General features: G+C 40.8%; 1 protein-coding gene across 1 annotated transcript in view; it reads right to left on the bottom strand.

Annotated features, from left to right (window-relative positions):
• Nucleotides 1-13,549, bottom strand: part of SMURF2 (SMAD specific E3 ubiquitin protein ligase 2) — a 119,361-nt gene extending 105,812 nt beyond the window's left edge. The window contains exon 1 of the mRNA XM_059997168.1: nt 13,419-13,549. Within this exon, the coding sequence (XP_059853151.1) occupies nt 13,419-13,470 (52 nt within the window). The 5' untranslated portion in view covers nt 13,471-13,549. The remainder of the gene's footprint in view (nt 1-13,418) is intronic.
• Between the last annotated feature and the right edge of the window lie 13,452 nt (nt 13,550-27,001).

Below are 27,001 nucleotides of genomic sequence, written 5' to 3'. Positions count from 1 at the left end.
CTCTTAAACCATGTAAGCTTTTTTCAATTTCATGAATCATTCTTTAATTCACAAAAGTTTACTGAAGATATACTATGTACCAAGTACTGTGTTAGACATGGTATTTTGAATGTGTCAAATACTATTTTACTTTAAAAAGATAGAAGAATCTTTAAAAATATTTTTTCTTCATTCTTCTTCCTTTACAAAATTCAATTTTTTTAAGAAAGCTCTTTCAGGGCTTCCCTGGTGGCGCAGTGGTTAAGAATCCGCCTGCCAATGCAGGGGACACAGGTTCGAGCCCTGGTCTGGGAAGATCCCACATGCCACGGAGCAACTAAGCCGGTGTGCCACAACTACTGAGCCTGCACTCTAGAGCCTGCGAGCCACAACTACTGAGCCTGTGTGCCACAACTACTGAAGCCCGCGCGCCTAGAGCCCGTGCTCCGCAACAAGAGAAGTCGCCTCAATGAGAAGCCTGCACACTGCAAGGAAAGAGTAGCCCCGTTCTCTCTCAACTAGAGAAAGCCTGCGCACAGCAATGAAGACCCAACACAGCCAAAAATAAATAAATAAATAAATAAATAATTTTAAAAAAAGATTAAGATGATAAATTTAAAAAAAAGAAAGCTCTTTCAACCTTATTTATAGTACTAAATTTATATGATTCTGAATAATGTGACCAAGCAATAAGTTTTCTACTTCACTAGAGAAAGTTATATTTAAAGCCTGATGACATAAGATCAAACAAAAAAAAAAAGTTGAATAAACTACCAATGTTTGCAATTCTAATATAACAAAAATAATTTTTGTATTGCTCCTGTACATGTAACATAGAGTTTATATGAGAAAGTTTATCCTAAAGTATGGATATGCATTAGAAGCCAGCATCACCTTTGATAGTTTCTAATTCTCCAACTCTATTTCAAGAACTCTTATTTACACTCTGGGTTTCTGTTTTACAGGTCTTTACTCACTGTTGACATCTACCTGTGCAGAAATATCTCCATCTACTGGCAATAGATGAAACTACAGGCTATTTTTGAAAGTACCAGCAGAAAGTCATTGAAGACTTGGATCCAAACAGTTCTCCCATCTCCAAAATCCTGAGCCATTCAAATTACTCTCCAAAGCTCTTCCACTTCTTACCAAAACTGGATGGAGGGGTTGAGGGAGAATACAATTAACTGTCTAAATGTTTGCTATATCATTTAAAGATAAAAATTATAACAACAGCTAATTTAGGGACTTCCCTGGTGGTCTAGTGAAAAAGACTCCACGTTCCCAATGCAGGGGACCCAGGTTCAATCCCTGGTCAGGGAACTAGATCTCACGTGCACACCACAACTAAGAGTTTATGTGCCACAACTAAAGAGCCCACATGCCACAACTAAAGATCCCACGTGCTGCAACTAAGACCTGGCACAGCCAAATAAATTAAATATTTTTTTAAATTATAACAATAGCTAATTTAACTATATGAATTCCTTACAACACACTGGTACCCCAAGGTGTACAAAACATTTATGCCTATTTTATAAGACATGATTTCATTTAAATCAATACCTATATTAACCATTATTAATGTTGCACTTGCTCCTATAAAACAGCATATAATCGGTTATGACTACTTTATTTAAAACACAATCTTTAACGAAATTGAGTTATTTGTAGTGAGGTGGATGGACGTAGAGTCTGTCATAGAGTGAAGTCAGAAAGAGAAAAATAAATACCATATGCTAACACATATATACAGAATCTAAAAAAAAAAAAAAAAAAAAAATGGTTCTGATGAACCTAGGGCCAGGACAGGAATAAAGACGCAGATGTAGAGAATGGACTTGAGGACACGGGGAGGGGGAAGGGTAAGCTGGGACAAAGTGAGAGAGTAATATTGACATATATACACTACTACATGTAAGATAGCTAGTGGGAAGCAGCCTCATAGCACAGGGAGATCAGCTCCGTGCTTTGTGACCACCTAGAGGGGTGGGATAGGGAGGGTGGGAGGGAGAAGCAAAAGGGAGGGGATATGGGGGTATATGTATATGTATAGCTGATTCACTTTGTTATACAGCAGAAACTAACACACCATTGTAAAGCATTTATACTCCAATAAAGATGTTAAAAAAACACAATCTTTGTACACTACTATATGTAAAACAGATAACTTATAAGAACCTACTGTATAGCTCAGGGAACTCTATTCAATACTCTGTAATGACCTATATATGGGAAAAGAATCTAAAAAAGAACAGATGTATGTATAACTGATTCACTTTGCTGTACAGCAGAAACTAACACAACATTGTAAATCAACTATACTCCAATAAAAATTAATTAAAAAATAAAACATAATCTTTGATCAAAAATGTCAAAATACATTAACAGAATACTTTACAGCTTGAACAGTATTTTTCACATACATTATTTCTTATCTAGCAGGATCCTAAAATAAATAACACTCTTTTTTTTTTTTTTTTTTTTTTTTTTTTGCGGTACGCGGGCCTCTCACTGTTGTGGCCTCTCCCGTTGCGGAGCACAGGCTCCGGATGCGCAGGCTCAGCGGCCATGGCTCACGGGCCTAGCCGATCCGCGGCATGTGGGATCTTCCCGGAGCGGGGCACGAACCCGTGTCCCCTGCATCGGCAGGCGGACTCCCAACCACTGTGCCACCAGGGAAGCCCCAACAACACTCATTTTAAATATGCATTTATAACTAAAAGCATAGGCACCAAGAAAATAAGTGACTTGCTTAAAGGCACAAAGCTTATCAGTGGCATAACTAGGATATGAACCCAAATTTTCTGCCTCCAAGTTCTATACTCTTTCTACAACATCCCAACTGCCTCCAACAATAACAGTAAATAGGTCTACATTACAGATGTCTGCTTTGTGACAGTTCCCAGGAATGCACTGTGGTCAAATAAAAAAGTCATCTTAGATTTTAATAAAATTAAGCTTTTTCCACATACAGCTGGCCAACAGGCACATGAAAAGATGCTCAACATCGCTGATTATTAGAGAAATGCATATCAAAACTACAATGAGGTACCACCTCACATCAGTCAGAATGGTCATCGTTAAAAACTCTATAAATAACAAATGCTGGAAAGGATGTGGAGGAAAAGAGAACCCTCCTACGCTGTTAGTGGAAATGTAAATTGGTGCAGTCACTATGGAAAACAGTATGGAGGTTCCTCAAAAAACTAAAAATAGAGTTGCCATATGATCCAGCAATTCCACTCCTGGGCATATACCCAGACAAAACTCTAATCCAAAAAAGATACATGCACCCCAGGGTTCACAGCAGCACTATTCACAATAGCCAAGACATGGAGACAACCTAAATGTCTATCAACAGATGAATGGACAAAGATGTGGTACATATATACCATGGAATGCTACTCAGCCATTAAAAAATAATGAAATAATGCCATTTGCAGCAACATGGATGGACCTAGAGATTATCAGTAAGTCAGAAAGAGAAAGACAAATACCATATAATATCACTTATATATAGAATATAAAATGTGACACAGGACTTCCCTGGTGGCCCAGTGGTTAAGAATCCGCCTGCCACGGCAGGGGACACGGGTTTGAGCCCTGGTCCAGGAAGATCCCACGTGCCGCAGAGCAACTAAGCCCGTGTGCCACAACTACTGACCCTGCGCTCTAGAGCCCGAGAGCCACAACTGCTGAGCCCGAGTGCCAGAACTACTGAAGCCCACACGCCTAGAGCCCGTGCTTCACAACAAGAGAAGCCACCACAATGAGAAGCCCATGCACTGCAACGAAGAGTAGCCTCACTCGCTGCAACTAGAGAAAGCCCACGCACAGCAACGAAAACCCAACACAGCCAAAAATAAATTAATTAATTTTTTTAAAAATGCGACACAAATGAACGTATCTACCAAATAGAAACAGACTCAGGGACATAGAGAACAGACTTGTGGTTACCAAGGGGGAGGGGGCTGAGGGAGGGGTGGAGTGGGAAGTTGGCGTTAGCAGATGTAAACTATTATATACGGAATGAATAAACAACAAGGTCCTACTGTACAGCACAGAGAACTATATTCTGCATCCTATGACAAACCATAAGGGAAAAGAATATTTTAAAAAAGAATGCATATATATGTATAACTGAATCACTCTGCTGTACAGCAGAAATTAATACAACATTGTAAATCAACTATACCTCAAAAATTAAGTTTCTTCCTTTCTTTTGTCTTATAGGAAAATATGCTCATAATATAAAATATAAGTTTAAGAAAACCATCGGGACTTCGCTGGTGGCCCAGTGGGTAAGCCTCTGCCATTCCAATGCAGGGGGCCTGGGTCTGATACCTGGTCAGGGAATTAGATCCCACATGCATGCCGCAACTAAGAGTTCATGCATGCCACAACTAAGGAGCCCACATGCTGCAACTAAGGAGACAGCAAGCCGCAACTAAGGAGCCCACCTGCCACAACTAAGACCCGGCACAACCAAGTTAAGTGATTAATTGTTAAAAAATTTAAATTAAAAAATAAAAAATAAAATAAATAAAATTAAAAAACCATAATCCAACCCACATTTGACAAAACAATTATATCCTTTCTTTTCTATTGCCACATTTTAGATATGTTTATTTTTTTTTATCCCACCTTTTTCCAAAAATGAGTTGAGAGGGCTGATAGCTGGTAAACAGCAAACTTTGTTAAGTCATGCTTATTGTAATCCACTTTCATCAGTAAGAGACAAAAATAGTAATAAACTTTTCAAAGATTCATAATAGAAATGTTGAAAAGAAAAATATTGAGCCCAACCTAGGTTTATTCTGATTTCTTATATCTCCATTCATGGTACTATAGAATTTTTTTAAAAATCCATGTCTGACACATGTCAAGAAATTGATAAATATTTGTTGACTAAATAAATGAAACAGGCTCTAAAGCAGGGGTCCCCAACCCCCAGGCCACGGACTGCTAACTGTCTGTTGCCTGTTAGGAACCGGGCGGCACAGCAGGAGGTGAGCGGCAGGCTAGCGAGCAAAGCTTCATCTGCCACTCCCCATCACTCACATTACCGCCTGAACCATCCCCTGCCCGTCCATGGAAAAACTGTCTTCCACGAAACCAGTCCCTGGTGGCAAGAAGGTTGGGGACCACTGCTCTAAAGCATTACAAGATCCTAAAGTATTATGGGGTCCTAAATTAAAGACTCAATTATGCTTATTAAACTATCAAAATGTTTATGAAAAGTTCAATCAATGTTTGAAATCAGAAGACTTAAGTTAAAACTACGGTAATAGGAAAGTGTGAATTATAAATAATAAACTTACAAAGAAAAGAATTATAGATGAAAGGAACAGAATAGAGTCCAAAAATAGAACATGTATGTTGTCAACTGATTTTTAGCCAAGGTGCCAAGACAACTCAACGGAGGAAACAAAAGCATTTTAACAAATGGTGCTAGGAAAATTGGATATCCATATGAAAAAAAAAAAAGAACCTGACCCTTACTTCTCACAGCAAATTTTTAAAAAGTTAAATTTAGGAGGGTCCTACACCAAAATGTAAGTGCTAATATTATAAATACTGCAGAAGAAAACATAGAGAATTTTTAGAACTGTGGATTAGGAAAAGATTTCTTATATAGGAAATAAAAAGCATGAACCATAAAGAAAAAAACTGATAAACAGGGCTTAATCAAAATTCAAAACTTCTGCTCTTTGAGACACTATTGAGGGGGGAAAAATTGCCACAGATTAGGAGAAAATATTTGCAAAACACATATCTGATAAAGGACTTGTATCCAGAATACAAAAAGAATTCTCAAAACTCAATAATAAGAAAACAACCCGATTTTAAAACTATGAGCAAAAGATTTGAACAGATATTCACCAAAGATAACACAGATGATAAATAAGTCCATTAAAAGATGCTTAACACCGTAGGTCAAAGGGAATTAAAATTAAAGCTACACTGAAGTAATCTCTACACACCAATTAGAATGGCTAAAATCAAAGACTGACAACAGCAAGTGCTGAAGTTGTTGGCTAGGATTGGGAGCAACTGGAACTCTCAGACAACACTGGTAGAAATACAAAATGGTACAACTCTGAAAAACAGTTTAGCAGTTTTTTTTTTTTTAAGTTAAACACATACTTACCATATGATCCAACAATCCTAAACATTTACCCAAAAGAAATAAAAACATGTTCACAAAGAGAGGTGTACCCAAATGTTCATAGCAGCTTTATACATAATGGCAAAAAACTGGAAACTAATGTCTGTGGATATTTGTGAATGGATAAACAAAATGGGGTATGTGTGCATAATGCAATATTCCTCAGGATTAAAAGGAACAAACAACTGACACACAACATGGGTGGACCTCAAAAGCACTATTCTAAGTGAGAAGAAGCCTGAATCAGAAGACTACATACTGTATGATTCCATTTACATAAAATTCTAGAAAAGGTAAAACTATTGCAACAGAAAGTAAATCAGTGGTTGTCAAGGACTGGGGATATGAGGAGACTGGCTGTGAAGAGGCAGGAGGAAACTTTTGGGAAAGAAAGAAATGCCATTTGTGCAATCATCTATATAGGAATTCCTACTTAAAATCAGGATTTATTTTAAACTAAGTTTTATGTCTGCTGTCAATTTTTAGTAAGAAACCAAATGCCAAACTTAAGACACATGTTGATATTTCTTAATTCATATCAAATGCGGTTTTTAAAAAGTCAATGCCTTTAGAAACGATTCTAAAACAAACACAAAATTCTTCACTTTGTTCAATTAATTATGTATTAGTGGAAAAATACAAAAGAAAAAAAAATTTTAATGTTAGCATTCAACTGTAAAAAATGCTAAATACTGATACCTGGAAAACTAGCATTAGTGAAATAGTAGGCTTAGTGTTCAGCAAAGTTGCTCTAATCAAGCAAAAATAGATACGACTGCAATCCTAAATACAAGCCAATAACTAAGGTTAGAAAATACAATGGATATGCCACAAATATAAATTAGATTAGCTGGAATTACATTAAAACATAGGAAGAAAACTATTAAACTATCCTAAGCAATATGAACAAAAGCTTAAATAAACGTAAAAACATAGCATATTCCTAGGTGGGAAAACTAAAAACACTTAAATGCCTCCTTTTCCCAAATTAATGCATTCTAATTACAATCCCAATGAAATTTCTTTTTAAATTTAACAATTTTAATATTCACGTGTAAGAGCAAATAAGTAAAAAGAGTCAAAAAAAATTTCTAGCACAATGAGATTAAACTAAATTATAAAGCTACAATAATGAAGAGTATGGCACTGAACAAGAGATAATCTGACTATTATAACTAATTTGTTAACATAACTAAAAAGATATCACACCACTATGGAAAGGAAAAATTGATTAATAAATAATGATGAGATGACTGAGTAGCAATTTGGGGGGAAACATCTTCCTAAACCATTTTTAAAAATACTAAAATAAAATGTAAATATTTACTAAGCCTCTTGAAGAAAAGGGTTTTCCTAAGTATAGAAATGATAGGAAAAACAAAGGAAAAGTTGGACAAATTTGACTCCTGAAGTAACAAATTTATTCAAAATCATTTTTCTTTCAGAAATGATCAAAATTAAAAGTCAAATAACAGACTGGGGAAAACGTCTGTAACAAATATGACAAAAGATTAGTATCTTTTTTAATTCTCAGGAAGATCACTAAGAAAAACACAAATGGTCTAAGTGGTAACTAGGACAAGACCAAACAAGGCAACAAAGAGAAATATAATTAGTAAACAGACAGGAAAATATTCAACTTCACAAGAAAATGTTAAATACTATATGCCATGAAGTTAGCAAACATTTTAAAAAACAAGAGCCAATTCTTGTAATAGAATATTAAGAGGGACACATTTATTCAATGCTGCTCTAAACAGGCACAATTCTTTTAGGAAACAGTCTGACAAAAAATTAATCAAGAACCTAAAAAGATCCACACCCTTTAATGCAACAGCACTCTCTCTATGGAAATATCCTAACAATCCTTAAAAAAAAAAAAATTATCCATACCAAGATGTTTACAAATTATCTATAATAACAGAATTTGGAAATAAAAGTTAAAACAAGAAAAAAATATGAACAATGGTTGTTGTATAGATTCTCTTAACTGGTTATCCTAAAATCAGTCTTCGTGGTTCCCATTCCAGTCCATCCTTCCTATTGCCCAAAGATTAACATTTCTAAACATCAAATATATTGAAGCTTAAAATCCTTCAATGGTTCCCACTATATTAAAAAAAAAAAAATCAAACTTCTTGACAAAATATAACAAGGTCCTAAAATGGGTTGGTCCCTGTCTACAAGCCTCACCTCTTGCCACTCACACCCAGTGCATCAGCCATAAAAAACATGTATAAAACTACAGAGAATTACTTCTATGTCTCCAGCATTCATTCAAAATAAAATGCCAAAAGGCTCTTAATGCATGCTGAAACAGGATTCTGCCTTCATGGAGCTTACAGCACAGACAACAAATGCCCTTCATTGAGTTAGGTCTGATGCTAGAGGAAGAGCCTCTTAATCAGAGAGGAAAGGTCAACACAGGTCAAGGAAAGATCTGTGGATAAGGGTACCTTGAGTTGAGCCTTAAAAGATAAGCAAGTATCTCAAGGGACAAGGGTAATTCCAAATAAATGAAATTATTTTATTTTCCACACAAAATCCTGTAAGTTTGTAACAGGCTTTCTAGACAGACAGCTTGGGTTCTGACATGTACTTAACCTCTCCAAATTTCTCCTACCTCTTGAAGCTATTATGAGAATTAAAAGTAATAACAGATGTAAACTTAATACAGTGTCTGGCACTTAATAAGCATTCAGTACATGTCCCTCATACAGAAACACATAACAATGTTGATTACAACAGTACATTTCAAGGGTTCAGCTTTCTTAGAGCAAAGAAAGTAACAGTAAACAAAAACAAAGGCAAAGAGAGAAAAAGCAGTAAGAACAGGGTTAAACATGTCACCATACAGCCAGAGTCAAACGGTTCTCTCTACATACCATGATGATATCCTTGTACTACACATTACAACAGCACAATAACTTATATTCATAATGATACTGAATCATAAATAAAACATTAAGTTCTGTTAAGTATGGTCTATTTGAAAGGAGTAGGGCATATTACATCTTTAAAAGCCTTCAAAATATTTAAAAGACATCAAAAATAGCTAAAATTAAAACCTTGCATGGTTAAAGCATGGATCTTCATTTACCTTGAAAACTTGAGTTATATACTAAATATGCTAAATTACATGCTAAATAAATGACATGTTAGTATGTTGTGATAGTTATAGTTCAACCAACAGGAAAAAAGTAGAATCCATGATTAAACACACACACACTCTCTCTCTCTCTCTCTCTTTTACTCACCAATGAAAACCAAACTACATGAAGCACCTAGGCAGGTTCAGCCCCCCGGCCTGAAGGTTTGACTAGAAGAGAGAAACTTAAGAGAAAAGGAAGGAGCTAAGCCACATTGGCTTCCTCCTCAGAAACCAAGAAAAAAAAAATGAACTGGGGACATTCAAATCACTAACGCCCCTAGAACAAGTCATTATGGTGTACAGGCACATTCCCACTTAGAAAACTGCGAGGTATAATCAAGTTGTAATTTTTAAAGCCTTGAATCAATAAAATATGTAGTAAAACAATACTAAGATACCAGCATATCTAAAGTGAGACTTTTAAAGGTAATTTTCCTTTAGCTATAGACAAGGTTAACCTCATTACTGCTTAGGGTTTTATAAATTAAGAACATGAGATGCACTGTACGAAAACATTTAAATTACAAAAAGGTCTGCAATAAATGTTCTGGAGAAGTAATCTGTTATTTCTCCATATCTAAGAATTTTAAATATTAGAAATTATACTAACTGCTTTTTCCAGCCTTTGGTTTTAAAAAACAGTAACATAGGGCTTCCCTGGTGGCTCAGTGGTTGAGAATCTGCCTGCCAATGCAGGGGACACGGGTTCGAGCCCTGGTCTAGGAAGATCCCACATGCCACAGAGCAACTGGGCCCGTGAGCCACAATTACTGAGCCTGCGCGTCTGGAGCCTGTGCTCCGCAACAAGAGAGGCTGCGATAGTGAGAGGCCCGTGCACCGCAATGAACAGGGGCCCCCGCTCGCCGCAACTAGAGAAAGCCCTCGCACAGAAACGAAGACCCAACACAGCCATAAATTAATTAATTTTTAAAAAACAGTAATATAAAAAATTACCCCCAATTTTTTTACCATCAAAGAATATCTTCTATCCAAACCATCATAAGAAAAGCCTATTCGTAAGTATAATGTATACAAATTTTACATTTTATAATCAATTTGCTCTACAAATACTAGTTGAAATTGATAGCTTTACCATACAGCCCATTTTAATGATCAAGTGTTAAAGTGTCATAAAAAATAGAAGTAGCTTGATGGACCAAATCAGATTTTAACCACCAATGACCTGAGGAATCTCAAATTTGGGATTAAATTAGCCCTTCCTTCTTTGCATCAACAAATACTAAACAGTTTGCTAGTTGACTGTGGTCTCAGGAATAACATGTGGAAAAGTTTAATATCTGTTGTGGGCAGAGATCTCATGGTTCAAATATTTCTCCTTCAGTTTGTATGTATGTGTGAGAGTGTGTGTATGAGAGTGTGTGTGTGTATGTATGTGTGTGACAGACAGACACCATGCAAGAGTTGTTTACATCTTTCAGTAAAGGGGCAACTCTACATTAAGGATATAATTGAGTAACTACAATTCATAAGGTACCTGGGAATCAAAGACAGTCTATAAATTTAAAATACTAGTATGGTATTAACTTAAAGCAAAGAACAATTACTTTAAATCATCTTACAGCCCAAGTGTATTGTAAACCAAATAAAAAATCACTACGGGATCTGTTTTTTTTTTCTTTTAATTTTCCTCTCTTATGGAACCTGAATCTAAATGAACTATTAAACACTTAGTCTAAAGGTATGCCAAACATTTCTTAAGGTCTTAACAAAGAATCAACTTTTTTTTTTTAAACAAAACGAGGCCTAGGTTAAATATTTTATTTGGCTTCTCAAGATGGACTGAAAAGTTGGGCACCAGCTCCAGACCAATTCCTGGACGCACATCAAACACAGCCCTGTCATTTATCCAGTCAGTCAAAACAATCTTTTCCATCTAACTCTTTAATGTTTATGTCCTAAAAAGCTGCTAATTGAATCCAGCTCTTGAAACCTTATTTGTTAAAATCTATACCATCTAATCTGTAAACGAACAAAAATGAAAAAATACATGTTAACTTTCCTGGCAAAACAAGAAAATCCACCATACGTAACCAAAATGGAGAGGGCGATGTTTTTAATATTTGAATAGTTTTCTCTTAAAATATGACAGAGACAAATTCCCAATGGTTTTAAGAAATTGAGAGTATCTCAAACTGTTTTTACAATTAAGGGGACACAGTGTATTTAAAATTCCTCAGAAAAATGTAAAAATACAAAATCACTCTACAAATTTAGCCCAGTATTTTTTTGGAGGGATAGGGAATAAGTGTAATCTTTTCTCCTAACTTTACTCGTGAATTTTTATAATGTATCATATTCAGTAAGGAAACCACAGATAAACACTTTAAGATCTGTTGAGTCACACTAAAAACCTCAAACTCATTCTGCAGAAAATCAAAATCCCTGTTTTCTCCCTCATTTTCTTATTGTGTATACAGCCTAGAAGGAATTAAGTGGCCACCAGCCAATTTCTAATACTTTTTGCACACCTGGAATCACAGGTTCTTTCCACCATCACTGACACAGGACTGACTCCAGAGAGGAACAGATAGAGTAGATAAACTCTAAAGCAACAAAGATCCCTTATAAAGGTTTCCATTGCTTCCTAAGAAAATAAGGAAACTGAATGGGGGGAAGTAGGGGAGACAGGCATCTCCCAATCCAGGTTTTCCATTAAGAACCACTCAGTTAATGATTCTTTGCAATCTTCCCTAAGGAAGGTAAAACTGTCATGAAAGTAATATATTTTAAAAACTGCAGCCAACATATACAGTCAGGCTAAATTCTCAAATACCTAATTCACTGCAAGTTTTTATCTCGAAAGTTCAGCCAGTGGACTGGGATGTGACACACAAGCATTCAATTACAAAATTAGTCCATATAAATCTCAAAGTCTAGTGGAGGCAAACATAATTACAGTTTATTCTTACACGCGCACCCACACACACATACACACACAGATTCTCTAAGGAAAGCCACCTTTCTCACCACATATCTGAATATCAACGTGGATAATTAAGAATGAATACTGAAACTAGGATAAGTACACTGGTTTCCATTACACTTTTCAAACCCCAAATAATTTTTCCTTATACTGGGGTAACACGACCATGTAAGAATATCAAAAACGGCGCTGTAAGCATAACGTACCTGTAACGTTAAAGATTTCATGCACTTGGAATCATAAACACTTTGTAAGAAAAGCCTGCTATCTAGCAACCCCTCCAGACATTCTTTTCCATTTAGAAAAGGGAAGGGGAGGAGAGTGGGGAGAGAGAGAAAACTTCGCTTAAAGTCTGTCTGAGTACATACTTAGAAATGGACCCAAAAAAAGGTGTTTTTAAAGCAGGTCTAGAGTTAGCAGTGAGACACAAGCTCTGCGGCCTACAAGGAAAAACCCCAAACACGCTACCCTACAATCAAACACTTCCAAAACACAGAGGGTACAATGAGCCCGAGTCGTCGGATCAGGCAGACACACCGGAAAAGTCAACCTCAGTCTCCTTCCCTCTCAAAGCCGTGCGTTTCAGGTGTGTGGCACCGGCTGCTGTGGCTGGCAGCAGAGAGGGAAGGTCTTGCACGCGGGCATAAGTGAGCGAACAAGTTAACAACCAGGGAACACACACACACACACGAACACACACACGAACACACACACGAACACACACACTCTCTCCCGTTAAGCGCTCCATCTTTAAGGAGTGTTTACTGCGCGCAGTCAGCAGCCGGATTCAATAATCCCCTCCACAGGAGCTCCTCATCCCCTCCACGACCCCACCTGGGCAGTAGCCCAAGGGCTGCTCCCCGACGCCCCGGGAGAGAACCGTGCTTCTCGGACCAGGCTTTTCGACCTCAAATCCGCCAGGAATTCCAACCGGGGGACCCCCCCCCCCAACAAAAGACACCCGAGTCACCCTTGGCTTTTGTAAGAATTTCCAAACAAGGCAGAGTGGTTTGCAATTACTCTCCCTGAACTAGGCCTTCCCACGTTCCCGACTCTCCACTCACCATTGATCGCGACCCTGGCCCTTCTCAAGGCCACAGGCACCCCCCCGCCGGCTCGGCCACCCCGCGGCCGCCCCGGCCCGGCTCCTGCCGCCCGCCCAACCCCCTCACCTGTCAGGCGCAGCTTGACGGGCCCGTTCCTCCGGCCCCCGGGGTTAGACATGTCCCCGGCGGCGGGGGCGGCGACGGGGCTGCGGCCGCGGCGCTGGGCCCGGGGCCGGCGGGCGGCGGGCGGGGCGGGGGCGACGGCGAGGCGCGGCGCAGTCACCACAGCGGCCGGGGCTGGGGCCCGAGCAGCCGGCGCCGCGGCCGCCACGGCCGGAGGGTCCCGGATGTGCCGAGCGTCGTCGCCATGAGCCGCGGAGGGAGCGGGACGCCGAGCTCCCCCCTCCTCCCACTTCTCCTTCCTCGGCCCGGGACGCACAACAAAGCGGCAGCCGCGGCCGGCCGCGCCGCCTCCGCCCGCTCCCGCGCCCCGGCTGCCTCCACGCAGCCGCCTCCGCCTTTCCCTCCTCTCGGCTCGGCAAGGCCCAGGAGCCGACGGGGCCGGTCGCTTGAGGCGGGCGGTGCTCGGCGGCGCCGGAGCAGGATTCGGGGCTCGGCCGCTTCCTCCTCCACCCGCCCTCTTGTCTGAGGGAACCGGGTCTTGGGGCCGCCGCCGCCACTCGTCGGCTCCGGGGGCGGGGAGGAGACGGGGGGTGGGGTGGTGGGGGGGGGGGCGGGACCGACGGGGGCGGGGCCGGGCCGGGGCGGGGCCGGGGGCGGGGCCTGGGCAGGCGCGCGCAGGGTGCCTGGGGCGCTGGGGCGCTGGGGCGCCAGGCCCGGGTTCGGCCTGGGCGCGTCGGTCTGTGTTGGTGTGTCCTGCTGTCCCATGCAGGAACTTGAGGAAGGAGCGGGCAAAGAAGCAGAGTGGCGGCGCCGAGGTCTGTGGTGCCAGCAGGGCCTAGTGTTCATCCCGCTTAACGGAGAGCTTTTGTCAGTGCAATGCAGACCGCTTTTATTAGACGCCCACTGTGTGCAGGGCTCTGAGAGGCTGGGGCGAGCAAAGTGATAACCGAATCCGCTGCGCTCCGGATTGAGCGTCGCTGGGGTGAGGGAAGAGACACTATTCCCTTACCGAGGGTTCCAGCAAATCCCCCGGGGTGTTTTGCTCCTGGTATCGTAGTTGCCACCACCATCCAGGACTCACCTGGTGAACGAGATCAGGTTACCGGCCTGCTTGGGCTCCTTTTTCAGCTGTAGCTCAAGGATAGGAGGATAATAATGCCTGCAAGGATAATTAACAAGATAAGCCTTCGAGAGCAATGTATGAAAAGCTCTTCGTACAGTACTGTATTTCGTTATCTCAGGAGGGAAAAAATAGAAAATGAAATAAAAATAAGTGTACCTTACCCTTTGACCCTGTAATCGCACTGTTAGGAATTTATTCTTGATATGATAGTACAGATGTTCTTTGCAAACTTCGGTTAATAACAAAAGGGGGATGCGCTAACAGCCTAATGGCGAATTACATCAACAGCATGGGTTTTAATGCCATTTAAATGGCAATTATGAAGACCATATAATATAGAAGAGTTTACAAATAATCAAGTTTAAAAGCAGAATAAAAAGTTGTATGTATGCATGCAAACGTATGCATGGGGGATTTTTTGTGTGCCTTATTAGTTTTGCTTAAGACTACTACTATTGCAATTTTAAATGTTTAATAAAGTCTGATATATTTTAATCCTAAGTCAGTGTCAGTCATTTCTTTTAATTCATCAGTGATGTCATTTTATTCTCCAGATCAAGTTACCTCCAAGAACATCTCATCAGTCTGGATACAGCCCTACAATTAAAGTGATCCAAAAATTATATAAAGTTCTGGAAGTTAGACTAGAAATTCAGGGGACGGTGCTAGAAATTCATTCAACAAATACTGAGTGCCTACTATGCGCAAAGCAGTGAACAAGTTCCTTTAGAAATGCTTCTTTGTGCTATAGAAGCTCTGAAGATACCCTAATCAATTTCAACAATAGTTGTGATCACAATTTAAACGACTAGATGTATAATGGCAATAAAACTTAGCAAACTGATGTATACATACGCATTTGCCCCATTCTAATGGCACCCACTGTTCCCAACCACCCACTAACACAATTTGTAGCTTTGTATTAGGTAACAAAAGTTAGGATTTCAGAACACAATGGAGGAGCTGTGGAGATTGCCTGTTGTGAAGTTTAAAGCAGTACATTCAAATATGTAAGTGACAATTCAGAAAAATGTATACATGCTTAATATGCAGAGGAGGATTTGTTTACTCTTGCCTGCATGTAAGTTTAAATCTCATTGTTTAAAAAAACGATTCATATAAGAATAGTTTAGGGACTTCTCTGGTGGCGCAGCAGTGGTTAAGAATCCGCCTGCCAATGCAGGGGACACGGGTTCAAGCCCTGGTCCGGGAAGATCCCACATGCCGCGGAGCAACTAAGCCCGTGCGCCACAACTACTGAGACTGCGCTCTAGAGCCCGCGAGCCACAACTACTGAGCACGTGTGCCACAACTACTGAAGCCTGCGCGCCTACAGCCTGTGCTCGGCAACAAGAGAAACCACCACAATGAGAAGCTCCTGCTCGCCACAGCTAGTGAAAGCCTGCACGCAGCATCGAAGACCCAACGCAGCCAAAAATAACCAACAAATAAATAAATAAATTTTAAAAAAAATAATAAAACCATTTATACTGTTCAGGAGAGCTAAACTTTCACTGGATTACATTTCAGCATTAGATGCACAGCATTGCTTCATCATGGCAACACTTTTAGACATATTTTTGAGAAAGAAAGGGAGTAATAACAATTCTTAGGAATTCACTCTTTTCTTTCTGCCTAAAATAGAAATCTACTTCTAATGTAAATTGTACTTGCACAGGTCTCTAATGGGTATGGGAATTGCAGAAAATCTTTTCAAAGCCTTTTTATTCCCTTATGACTTCTAATTTGCTTTCAGTGGAATTGTGCACCTTTTATCGAATCATTGTTTTAGGCATCTTTCTCAAGTATACTGACTCCACCTATTTTATACCAATAAAATATGTCTTTTTCCATAAATGCCACTTAATAGAACCTGCCAATGAAAATGCTGTAACAACACGTTAAATAGCATTTTTGAGCAGAAGTGGTAAACTTTTTCATTAACTTATTTTAATCACTTAAAGTTGCACTCTTTATGATGGTATCCTAGACCAGAGGTGAAAATCTACACAGAGTTCTAAGAATATCTAAAATCTTTTGTTTAAATATGTTTCTATTTTCCAAGGCTAATGTTAAATTTGATGTGACTTTGCAAGAAAATGCTTACCATCTGTAGTTGGTATTTTTCTTCTGCTCCAGCCGTTAATACATTTTGTACATAGAAGAGTTGTCTCCAGTAATAAAAAATCTGTCAGAGGTAAGTTTATGTTAATAATGGTACTCCTGTGAAGCTATTTTTGTAGTGTAAATTTCAAATTTAATACAGTTTATGTGCCATGGAAAAAGCAAACATCAGGCACTCAGCAGTTTCTACCACTGCTTAAAAATTCAACTTTCTTTAATGTTTAACTGTTATTAATTTGATTTAATATTTAGTTCTAGCTTCCTCCAAATCAGCTTGTAACTGATGAAGCAGCCAAGCACAGCCCCCATATACTTGCTGTTATCAACCTGACTCTCCCTCTCCAACCTCCACTCATTTCCTCTCTGCCTCTGCCTGTCCCAGGTCCTCAAAGTTTGGTTCACTTAAAACCCTCACATGTAGTCCTGTTCTGACATGATTTAGGATTAGGTCACATTCTGAGCTGTTCTCTGTGACCCCTTCCCTCACACCCTCCCAGCACACCTGGTCCCCAGTGATGGAAGTTGCAGTCACATCTGGGACCTCTCTCTCCAGGTGTGGGCTCCCCCATGCTACTCACCTCAGCTCTGGCCTTCTCCGCCTCTACCTTGGTGTACTAAGATGGTAGTCCTTACCCACATCCTCTTCTGAGGGAATCTGCCCTCACCCATGGCTCTAACATAGTATCCTAGGCTCCACCCCCAGAGACACTGGTTCAATAGGTTGGGGTGAGGGCCCTGAATTTATGTTTCTAATGCTGCTGGTGGAGAGAACCCACTTTGAGAACCACTGCCTTAGACTAGGGATGAGCCTGGGTGGCTCCGTTTGTACTTAGGTGAGCTTGGCCTCAGCTAACTGAGCCAAAGGTGGATGAGTGACCAAGTGGCAGATCAGATTTTCTCTCCTTGGAACATGAAATGGAACACTAAGCCACTGAGTTAGTGGTGGGGAGCTGAGCAGAGATGTCCTAGAGTTAGCAGCTGAGGAAGCCATTTTAAGGTTCAATTAGGTAAATAAAAGAGGAAATGAGTGTGTAGAAGGAGACTAACAAAACAGACAAGCAGAGAGAAATGGAGATAAGAGGCTTCATAACTCTAGAGAGGGAAACAAAGAGAGTGACCAATTTCCTGCCAGTACTCCCAGCCCAGGTGTGACTTCTTACAATTCATTTCCAAGGGATCTCACAGTGCAGAATAATCACCCCATCCCTTACTTAAGCAAGTTTAAGCGGATCCCTCCCCCTTTCATTCACTTTGTCTCTCCTTGGAACACATTTTCCTCTTCAGGCTGTCCTAAACTCTTCCCTAAACACCCTTAGATTCTGCCTTGTTCCTGCCTGTGTTCTCCCCAGAACTGAGTCTCACCTACAACCCAGCCTGTGGCTTGGATCCTACCACCCAGGGGCAGCACTTCTAGGATCTAGTGCAGTCTAATACATATGCCTATCGTGCTCTTGAAATATGACTTGTGATTCCCTGCAAGTATAAAATGCACGTTGGATTTTAAAGACTTAGTACGGGGCAAAAAAAAAAAAGAAGGCAAAATATGTTAATCTTTTTTATATTAATGACATATTGAAATGATAATATTTTGGATATCTTGGATTAAGTAAAATAAAGTCTTAATTTCCCCATTTCTTTTTACTTTTTCTAATATGGTTACTGGAAAATTTGAAACTACAAGTGTGACTCACTTTATATTCCTATTGAACAGTGGTGATCTAGAGGATAATGACCATCCCACCCATCTAAACATCTACCCAGAATGTTTGCTACCAGCCAGCTGGATTCCCCACCAGTGTTCTCTGTGCTCTGCCCAGCACCGGACTTTCCCTGCATCACTCTTTAGACCTTATCCTACCCACCCAGCTCTGCAACCAATTTCTATAACTAGGTCAATACAACAGCAACTATCTCACCCTAGTGAGTGTGGGACGATCTTGTGCCAGGACCCTCTTTCTGCCCCTACTCCACCTACCTGGGTTTGACCTAAATTGACTATCATACTTTGTGCCTAAGTCTTACGACTGGACAGATCTTACACAGCAGATCATACGTCCAGTAGAGAGATGGGCTAGATGACCTCAGTTACAGGTTGGATTTTTGTCCCCCACAAAAGATATGTTGCAGTCCTAAACTCCACCCCCTGAACCTGTGAATGTAATCTTATTTGGAAATAGGGTCTTTAATTAAGATGAGGCCATTAGGGTGGGTCCTAATTCAATACGACTGGTATCTTTAAAGAAGAGGAAAATGCTGTTTGAAGTCAGAGACACACAGGAAGAATGCCATGTGATGACAGAGGCAGAGATCGGAGAGTGAAGCTGCAAGCCAAGGAAAGCCAGCGATTGTTGGCCACCACCAGAAGCTGGGCGGAGGCAAGGAAGGGTTCTATCCATACTGTCAGAGAGAGCATGGCCTTGCCAACACCTTAATTCTGGACTTCTAGCCTTCAGAACGGGGGCAAAAGAAATTTCTGTTGTTTTCCGCCACCCAGTTTGTGATACTTTCTCACGAGAGCCCTAGGAAACTAAAACAACCTCTCAATCCCTTCCATACCCAATTATATTATATACAATACAGGTAAAAAGGCACATTGTATAACTGATTTTCATCATTTGTTACATTTATAATAGTGTGCTTTTTAAAAAAATTAAAAATCCTGTAAATCTAGGCAGCTTTTATGTACCCATTTTCAAATGTCTTAAGTATACACACTGCCCTATGATATTGTGAATTCTGAGTTAAAAGAGAATGTAATTTGAAGGGATTGCATAGTTTCCAAAGCCAATTTGGTGATTTAAGCGTGGAAGTATTACAATGAAATGTTTGAAAAGTTATCTGTGCATGGTTTGCTGTAAGCTGATATCATGAAGCAACACATCTTTTCAGGATGAGGTAGCAGCCCCAGCCCCGGGGGAAAGGGAGCGGGCGCATCGCTCAACTGCAACTACTTTGGACAACTGAGCAACACGAGCAGGCTCTAAAAAACAGTCATATCCAATCATCTTCAAAATAAAAACTGTAGTAGCTACAACATAATTCTCTAAGGGTGGGATGGGAGGAGATGTGGAAATATTTGTATGATGCAGTCTTTATGGGTAATGCAGAGAATATGGGCCAGAATGAGATCAACATGGCTCATAAGCCAATGGGTCAATGTCAACCATTGCTTAAAAACCTTCAGTGGCTGCTTGTTGCCTTTGGAATGCAATCCAAACAGCTTTAGTGGCATAAAAGGAATGCTCATGATATAAATATATAAATTTTTTAAAAGCAGAAAACAAAAATATACGTGAGGAGTGATCCCAATTCCAAAATAAATATACATATACATTCATTCATTCAAAATGATATTTACTAAGCATATGATAGCATTGAGCACTGTTCTTAAAGCTTGTAATCTAGTGGAGGGAGACAACCAATGAGGAAACAATACATAAAATACAAAGGGTAAGAAGAGAATTATCTGTTGCTCTCTAGAATGCACTTTCAATGTTTAGGTCAAATCAATCACAGTGATTCTCCAAAGTTTTACCAAACATGTTGAGAAAGATTTTACCTCTTTCCCACTAAACATAAACCAGGAAGGACAGACACTGCGGGGCCATATTGTGGCCCTCAATGGCAGACACTGTCTGAGATTAGAATCAACACAGAGGAAGAGGGGCCAAGGAATGAAGAGAGTGGAATATGATCTTGATTATCCCATTAAGCCCCTGGATCCAGCCGTTCCTATAGCCATCACATAGTTTGGGTCAGGTCTTCAGTCACTTGCCCACGAGAGTCCTAGCAGATACATTCAGGGAAGCAGAATCTCTGGGGTGGAAGCTGTAATCTGCCTGGTTAATAAGGTCTCTGAGTGAATAATCATTGAGGAGGTAAAGAATTGGCTCCAAAACACAGGCCAGCAAACTTTTTCTGTAAGGGGCCAGAGAGTAAATACTTCAGGCTTTGCCAACCATAGAGCCCCCTCTGCAACTACTCAACTCTGGTGTTGTAATGCAAGAGCAGCAATGGATGAATGGGTGTAGCTTTGTCCTAATAAATCTTTATTTACAAAAGCAAGCGGTGGGCTAGATCTGGCCTACCGTGCATAGCGCTAACCCCTGCTCTAGATCTAAGGCCATAGGTAAAGAGCACAGCATCATAACTGGGAGGGTCAGTAGAATTCAGTAAAGTGTTTTTCCAAGATCTGTGAAATCTGAAACTAGTTATTGGTTGAGGGAAAGCTGCCAATACAATTCTAACAACAGCTAATGGTTATTGGGAATTCCCGGGCGGTCCAGTGGTTAGGACTCTGCACTTGTACTGCAGGGGGCACAGGTTCGATCCCTTGTGGGGGAACTAATATCCTGCATGCCAAGTGGGGTGGTCAAAAAAAAAAAAAAGAGCTAATGCTTATTGAGGGCTCACTACGTGCCAGATGCTGTCCTGAAGGATATATCACTCAGGATGCTTGGATTAACAAGAAACAGAAAACCTGACCCAGACAAACTTAAATAATAGAGATTTATTATTTCACATAACAAGTAGCTCTGAGATACGGTTGATTCCGTAATTGGAGTTTCAGTGGTTTAGTGATACAGTCAAGGACCCAGGTTCTTTCCATCTCATGCCTCTGCCTTCCTCAGGGCTTTGGTTTTGCCTTCAAGTAACCATGACCACAAGATGGCTACGACAGTCCCAGGCCTTGTGTCCAGACCAAACAGTCTTCAGAAGAGACAGATCATCCCTTCCTCATCTGCTTCTTAGGAGTGAGGAAATCCTTCCCAGAAGCCCCTTCACACTAGCATCTTTCCCTCTCGGCTCTCATCGGTCAGAATTTGATCCTAGCCCACTCTTAAACTAATCATTGGCGAGCAGAATGGAGTTTCCAAGATTTAGTTGAGACTAATCAGGAATCACTCCTGATCTAGGCTATGTAGAGAATTCAGAGAACAATGCAGAGGATGTATGAATACCTGAACGGAATCAGAGTTCTGTTAGAAAGGAAATAGGGGGGCCAGGAATAGATATTGGATAAGCAACCACAAGTGATATTATTAAGTGATATTCTTTTCCATGTTTTACAGATAAGAAAATAAGGTTCAGGGACTTCCCTGGTGGCACAGTGGTTAAGAGATCGCCTGCCAATGCATGCCCCTCCTAAGAGGGATTCAGATCCAGGTCTGCAACTACAGTGCCCACGACCTCCATCACCACACTAATGTGCTATGGTAGAACTGAGGACGTTAGGGAAGAATAGGATAACTCCAAAGATTATCTCAAAATCAAGTAAAATTGAGCCAGTTTATTAAACCTGTGATGTAACCAGACCTCCCTAGCAGGGTGAACCACTTCACTTTTGCTCTGTAACAAACCACCTCATAATTCAGTGTGTAAAACCACAATCATTTATTTAGCTCACAATTATATGAGTCAGCAATTTAGACTGGGCTTCTGAGCTCAGCTGGATTCACTCATGCATCTTTGGTCAGCTGCTGGTTAGCTAGCAGATCAACTGGGGACTGGTTGATCTAAGGTGGCCTCAGGTGGGATGGCTTGTCTTTGTTCCACGTGGTCTCTCATCCTCCAGCAGGCTAGCTTGGGCTTGTTCACAGGGAGTCTGGGCAGAGTGCCAAGAGGGAGAATGGAACCATGTAAGGCCTATGGAATCCTAACTCGGCTCTAGGAAAAGTTACTACTTTATTAGGGACTGAGCTGAAAAAGGATTTTCTTTTCTCATTCCACAGAAAGATTAATGCAATAAACACTTTTGTGCAACATTATGCCCCATTCCCATAGTTGTAGCTTAGGGAGTGATCAATAGGTTGGCCTGTTTCATGGCCAACATCACCTAGGCTTCCAGAGCGCAAGGACTCTTAACCAGAGCTGGCAGATGATGCCAAGAAGTGGAACATGGATTCAGTACAGAGAATTAGAAAAGTAGCACCGTGGTCAATAGACTGAGGCTGGAATAAGACAACATGAGGAGAGCATCTGAAAACCAAATGTTAAAACCCAAAGACAGGGCTTCCCTGGTGGCGCAGTGGTTGGGAGTCCGCCTGACGATGCGGGCGGCGCGGGTTCGTGCCCGGGTCCGGGAGATCCCACGTGCGGCGGGGCGGCTGGGCCCGTGGGACGTGACCGCTGAGCCTGCGCGTCCGGAGCCTGTGCTCCGCTGAGTGAGGGGCCGCAGCGGTGAGAGGCCCGCGCATCGCAAATTAAAAAAAAAACAAAAACCAAAGACAAAATGACATCCAGTCTTGTGCTCCCACCAAAAGATATTCCATATGGCAATCAAGAGACTAGAAGGACTTCCTTGGCAGTCCAGTGGTTAAGACTCCATCCACGGTCCCAATGCAGGGGGCACGGATTCAATCCCTGGTCGGGGAACTAAGATCCCACATGCCTCGAGGCACGGCCAAAAAAAAAAAAAGAGAGAGAGAGAGAGAGAGACTAGAGCCATATTTTTTACTATCCTGGTAGAATAAATATAAACTATACATTCATTCATCAAATATTTATTGTACCAAACCCTGTCAAACTTGAATGGAATTCTTAATTTTCAAGTTGCTGTCTTTAAAAATATTCTTCAGGATGACATATTATCTTTATAGGAACTAAGAGGGTTTCCCTTCAATATCAGAATTTCCCTATTTGCAAAATTATTAAAGCATGTGGTGTAATCCATCTGAAAATGTTGATATGCCTTGTTTCTGAATTCATTCACTACTGTCATTAGCAGTTTAAATCTATGACTGTATGTAGGCATTTAAAACATTCTGGAATTAATTTCTAAGGAAAGGCAGTGAGCACAAGTAAGTTGTTTTTCATCTTATGAACCCATTCAGAAATTTGCCATCTTTAGGTATGAACTTACACAGCATGAAGCTTGGCCCGCATCGTTTCTGAAAGTGGAATTTGGCTCATGTGAGTTCTCATAACAAAAGAGGGATTGCCAAAACTAGCAACTTGCTTCAACTACAGGTGAAATAATATTCTTACAGAGTAAACCTCACACTGTGAAACCATTCAGAGTCAGTTCACTAAATGTTCTCTAGAATAGTTTTCCACAGAACCGAAACCATGAAAAGTGATTCAGCCAGTCAAGGCCATGGAGGGAACTCCTCTCCTGCATCATCATGCAGGAGTCACAAGAAAGAACTCTGGGTAAATCAAAGTGAAACCTGCCTACCCTCATGGTAGAGTAGCCTGAAAGGAGAGGTTCTGTTGACTTAGCTTTTACAGCCTGGAGTAGAGGCATGGATATAGAAAATGTTAGAAAATGTTCATGAATATGAATAGAAAGATACATGGAAAATAAAAACAAACGCTATCTACTGTATTGTTCAACGTTCATTGTGAATTTTCTTGTTGGAAATAGCAATTTCAAATTGCCATTTGTGATTACGTTATAGCTAAGTAATCTATCATATACGCAACTAATAGAATGCCATATTGGCCATTAAAAATGCCAAGTAGGTAAACTATATTAGCACACTGAAATGTATAATTGTAATAAAGTTAAGTTTAAAAGCTAAGAGGGGACTTCCCTGGTGATCCAGTGGCTAAAACTCCAGCCTCCCAGTTCAGGGGGGCCTGGGTTCGATCCCTGGTCAGGGAACTAGATCCCACATGCAGCAACTAAGAGTTCGCATGCCACAACTAAAAAGATCCCACGTGCTGCAACTAAGGAGCCCACACATCGCAACAAAGATCCCGCATGCCGCAACTAAGACCCAGTGCAGCCAGATAGATACATAAATATTAAAAAATAAATAAATTAAAAATATTTAAGAACATTGAGTTAAGCATCACCAAGTAGTACATATTAAGAAAGAAGTTGAGAACACATGACCTAGTGAGTAATTCTGTTTCGAATAAAAACTTTATATCCCAGCAAGAAATAACAAACTGTCTTAATATTGAACCATAGAGGGACACTTAAATAAATTATGGTACATTGATATTATGGAATACATTCAGCCATTAAAATAATATTGTAGGGCTTCCCTGGTGGCACAGTGGTTGAGAGTCTGCCTGCTGATGCAGGGGACACGGGTTCGTGCCCCGGTCTGGAAGGATCCCACATGCTGTGGAGCGGCTGGGCCCGTGAGCCATGGCTGCTGAGCCTGCGCCTCCGGAGCCTGTGCTCCGCAACGGGAGAGGCCACAGCAGTGAGAGGCCCGCGTACCGCAAAAAAAAATAATAATAATAATAGTATTGTAGAAACATATTTTTAAAATATTAGATATATAGCATACCTATAATGCATAAATATTAAACATTATTTTTTATATAAAAATTTTTTTAATTTATTTTTGGCTGCATTGGGTCTTTGTTGCTGTGTGCGGACGGTGGCTTCTCTTGTTGCGGAGCACGGGCTCTAGGGACGAGTGCTTCAGTGCTTGTGGCACACAGGCTCAGTAGTTGTGGCTCACGGGCTCTAGAGCACAGGCTCAGTAGTTGTGGCTCACGGGCTTAGCTGCTCCGCAGCATGTGGGATCTTCCCAGACCAGGGCTCGAACCTGTGTCCCCTACATTGGCAGGCAGAGTCTTAATCACTGCGCCACTGGGGAAGTCCCTAAATATTATTAATATGTATATTTCTTTATGTGGGAAAATGCTTCCAATATGCTGTCAAGTGAAAAAAACCTTTATAATATAGTACTACTGTATAAATATATTAACAAAAATAAAATATATATGCAGATTTAAACATCTTAAAAAAAACACACCCAAATGTAACAAGAAGTCATTTCTAGATAATAGGATTTCTATTTCTTCTTCTTTTGCATATTTATACTTCCACTTTTTTCTATAATGAACATCTGTTACTCATGTAATAAAAGTTTAAAATATTGCCTTTTTAGTAAGATTAAAAACATGCAGGGACTTCCCTGGCGGTCTAGTGGTTAGGACTCCATGCTCCTGATACAGGTGCACGGGTTCATTCCCTGCTTGGGGAACTAAGATCCCACATGCTGTGTGGCGCAGCCAAAAAAGAAAAAATGCAAATAAAAAAGAATGAAAGGATGACATACTCCAACCAATGACATACACCAACAAGGGTGTATCAACTACATGACATCATCAACTAGATGATGGCATCATATGGGATTTTTATTTTCCTCTTTAACTTCGATGTTTTCTGAATTTTCCACGAAGAGTATAAAATCATATTTCATATGTTAGTAACATTACATATTACTAATAGAAATTATTTCACCCCATATTGGATAAATGGGCAGGGGAAAGGAAATGGTTAGTTAGGACAAAGGTTACTTCAATAAACTAAAAATAAAAACTTCTGCATTATCATCAATTGCTGTAGATTCCTTCTTCAGAAATGTGATTGTCAATGGCAAGATTCCTAAATGAAGCCAATAAAGGTTTACAGTAATTTGCAAATACCAGCAACACCTTTGTATTGGTCCAAATGGTGGTGGGATCCCTGAGTCAACATCGCCCCCTTCCTGTGGTCATAGCATTTTTCTCTGAGACAAGGACAGCCCTATGCCAAATTCAAGTGAGAAAACTGGAGCTTAACAGGGATCTCTTGGGTCACTTAGATTCAGATTCAATTGCTCAAGTAGAAGCTGAGGGAGATGTGAACCAACAACACCCCCTGTGGAAATTTCAGGCTCTTAGCTGACAGTGGGTTCACCATGAGTCATTCCAGTGTCATGGGCTGTTAGCTGAATTCACAGCAGGATTCTATTGGGGATGAGGGTCATGATAGTCGCCCTCTACCCACAGCCCATCAGCCTGCGCCGTAAGCAATACTTTCAGTTCTGGGTGCTATACTGTAAAAAGGACAAAGGAGAAAGAAATCAAGATGCTGAGGCACTTCAAGCCATGCCCCATGCAGAATGAAAAGCTGAGAAAGAAAATTCAGAGGAACACATCAGCTGCCTTAAAATAACTGGTAAGAGATCGTATTCAGGTGAATTAAAATTTTTCCACATGGTTTTGCAGGGAGGAGCCATGACCAGTGTGGTGGAGTTGGGATTAGAATTCTATTGAGACAGACCTTGAGACAGGAAGAAGGCTTTCTGAGTCATTTGAATTGGCAGAAGATACACTGGCTTTGAACCTGCTCCTCAGAATGTGGTCTGCAGAACCACAGCATGGACCTCAAGGGAAGCCCACCAGAAAAAACTGCTAGGGGACTTGCCTGCTGGCACAGTGGTTGAGAGTCCACCTGCCAATGTAGGGGACACGGGTTCGAGCCCTGGTCCGGGAAGATCCCACATGCTGTGGAGCAACTAAGCCCGTGTGTCACAACTACTGAACCTGCACTCTAGAGCCCATGAGCCACAACTACTGAGCCCACGTGCCACAACTACTGAAGCCC

This window comes from Delphinus delphis, chromosome 19 (assembly GCF_949987515.2).
Source record: "Delphinus delphis chromosome 19, mDelDel1.2, whole genome shotgun sequence".
Classification (NCBI taxonomy): Eukaryota; Metazoa; Chordata; class Mammalia; order Artiodactyla; family Delphinidae; genus Delphinus; species Delphinus delphis.
The sequence above is the reverse complement of the archived record's forward strand: the minus strand, read 5'-3'. Positions and strand labels throughout refer to the sequence as shown.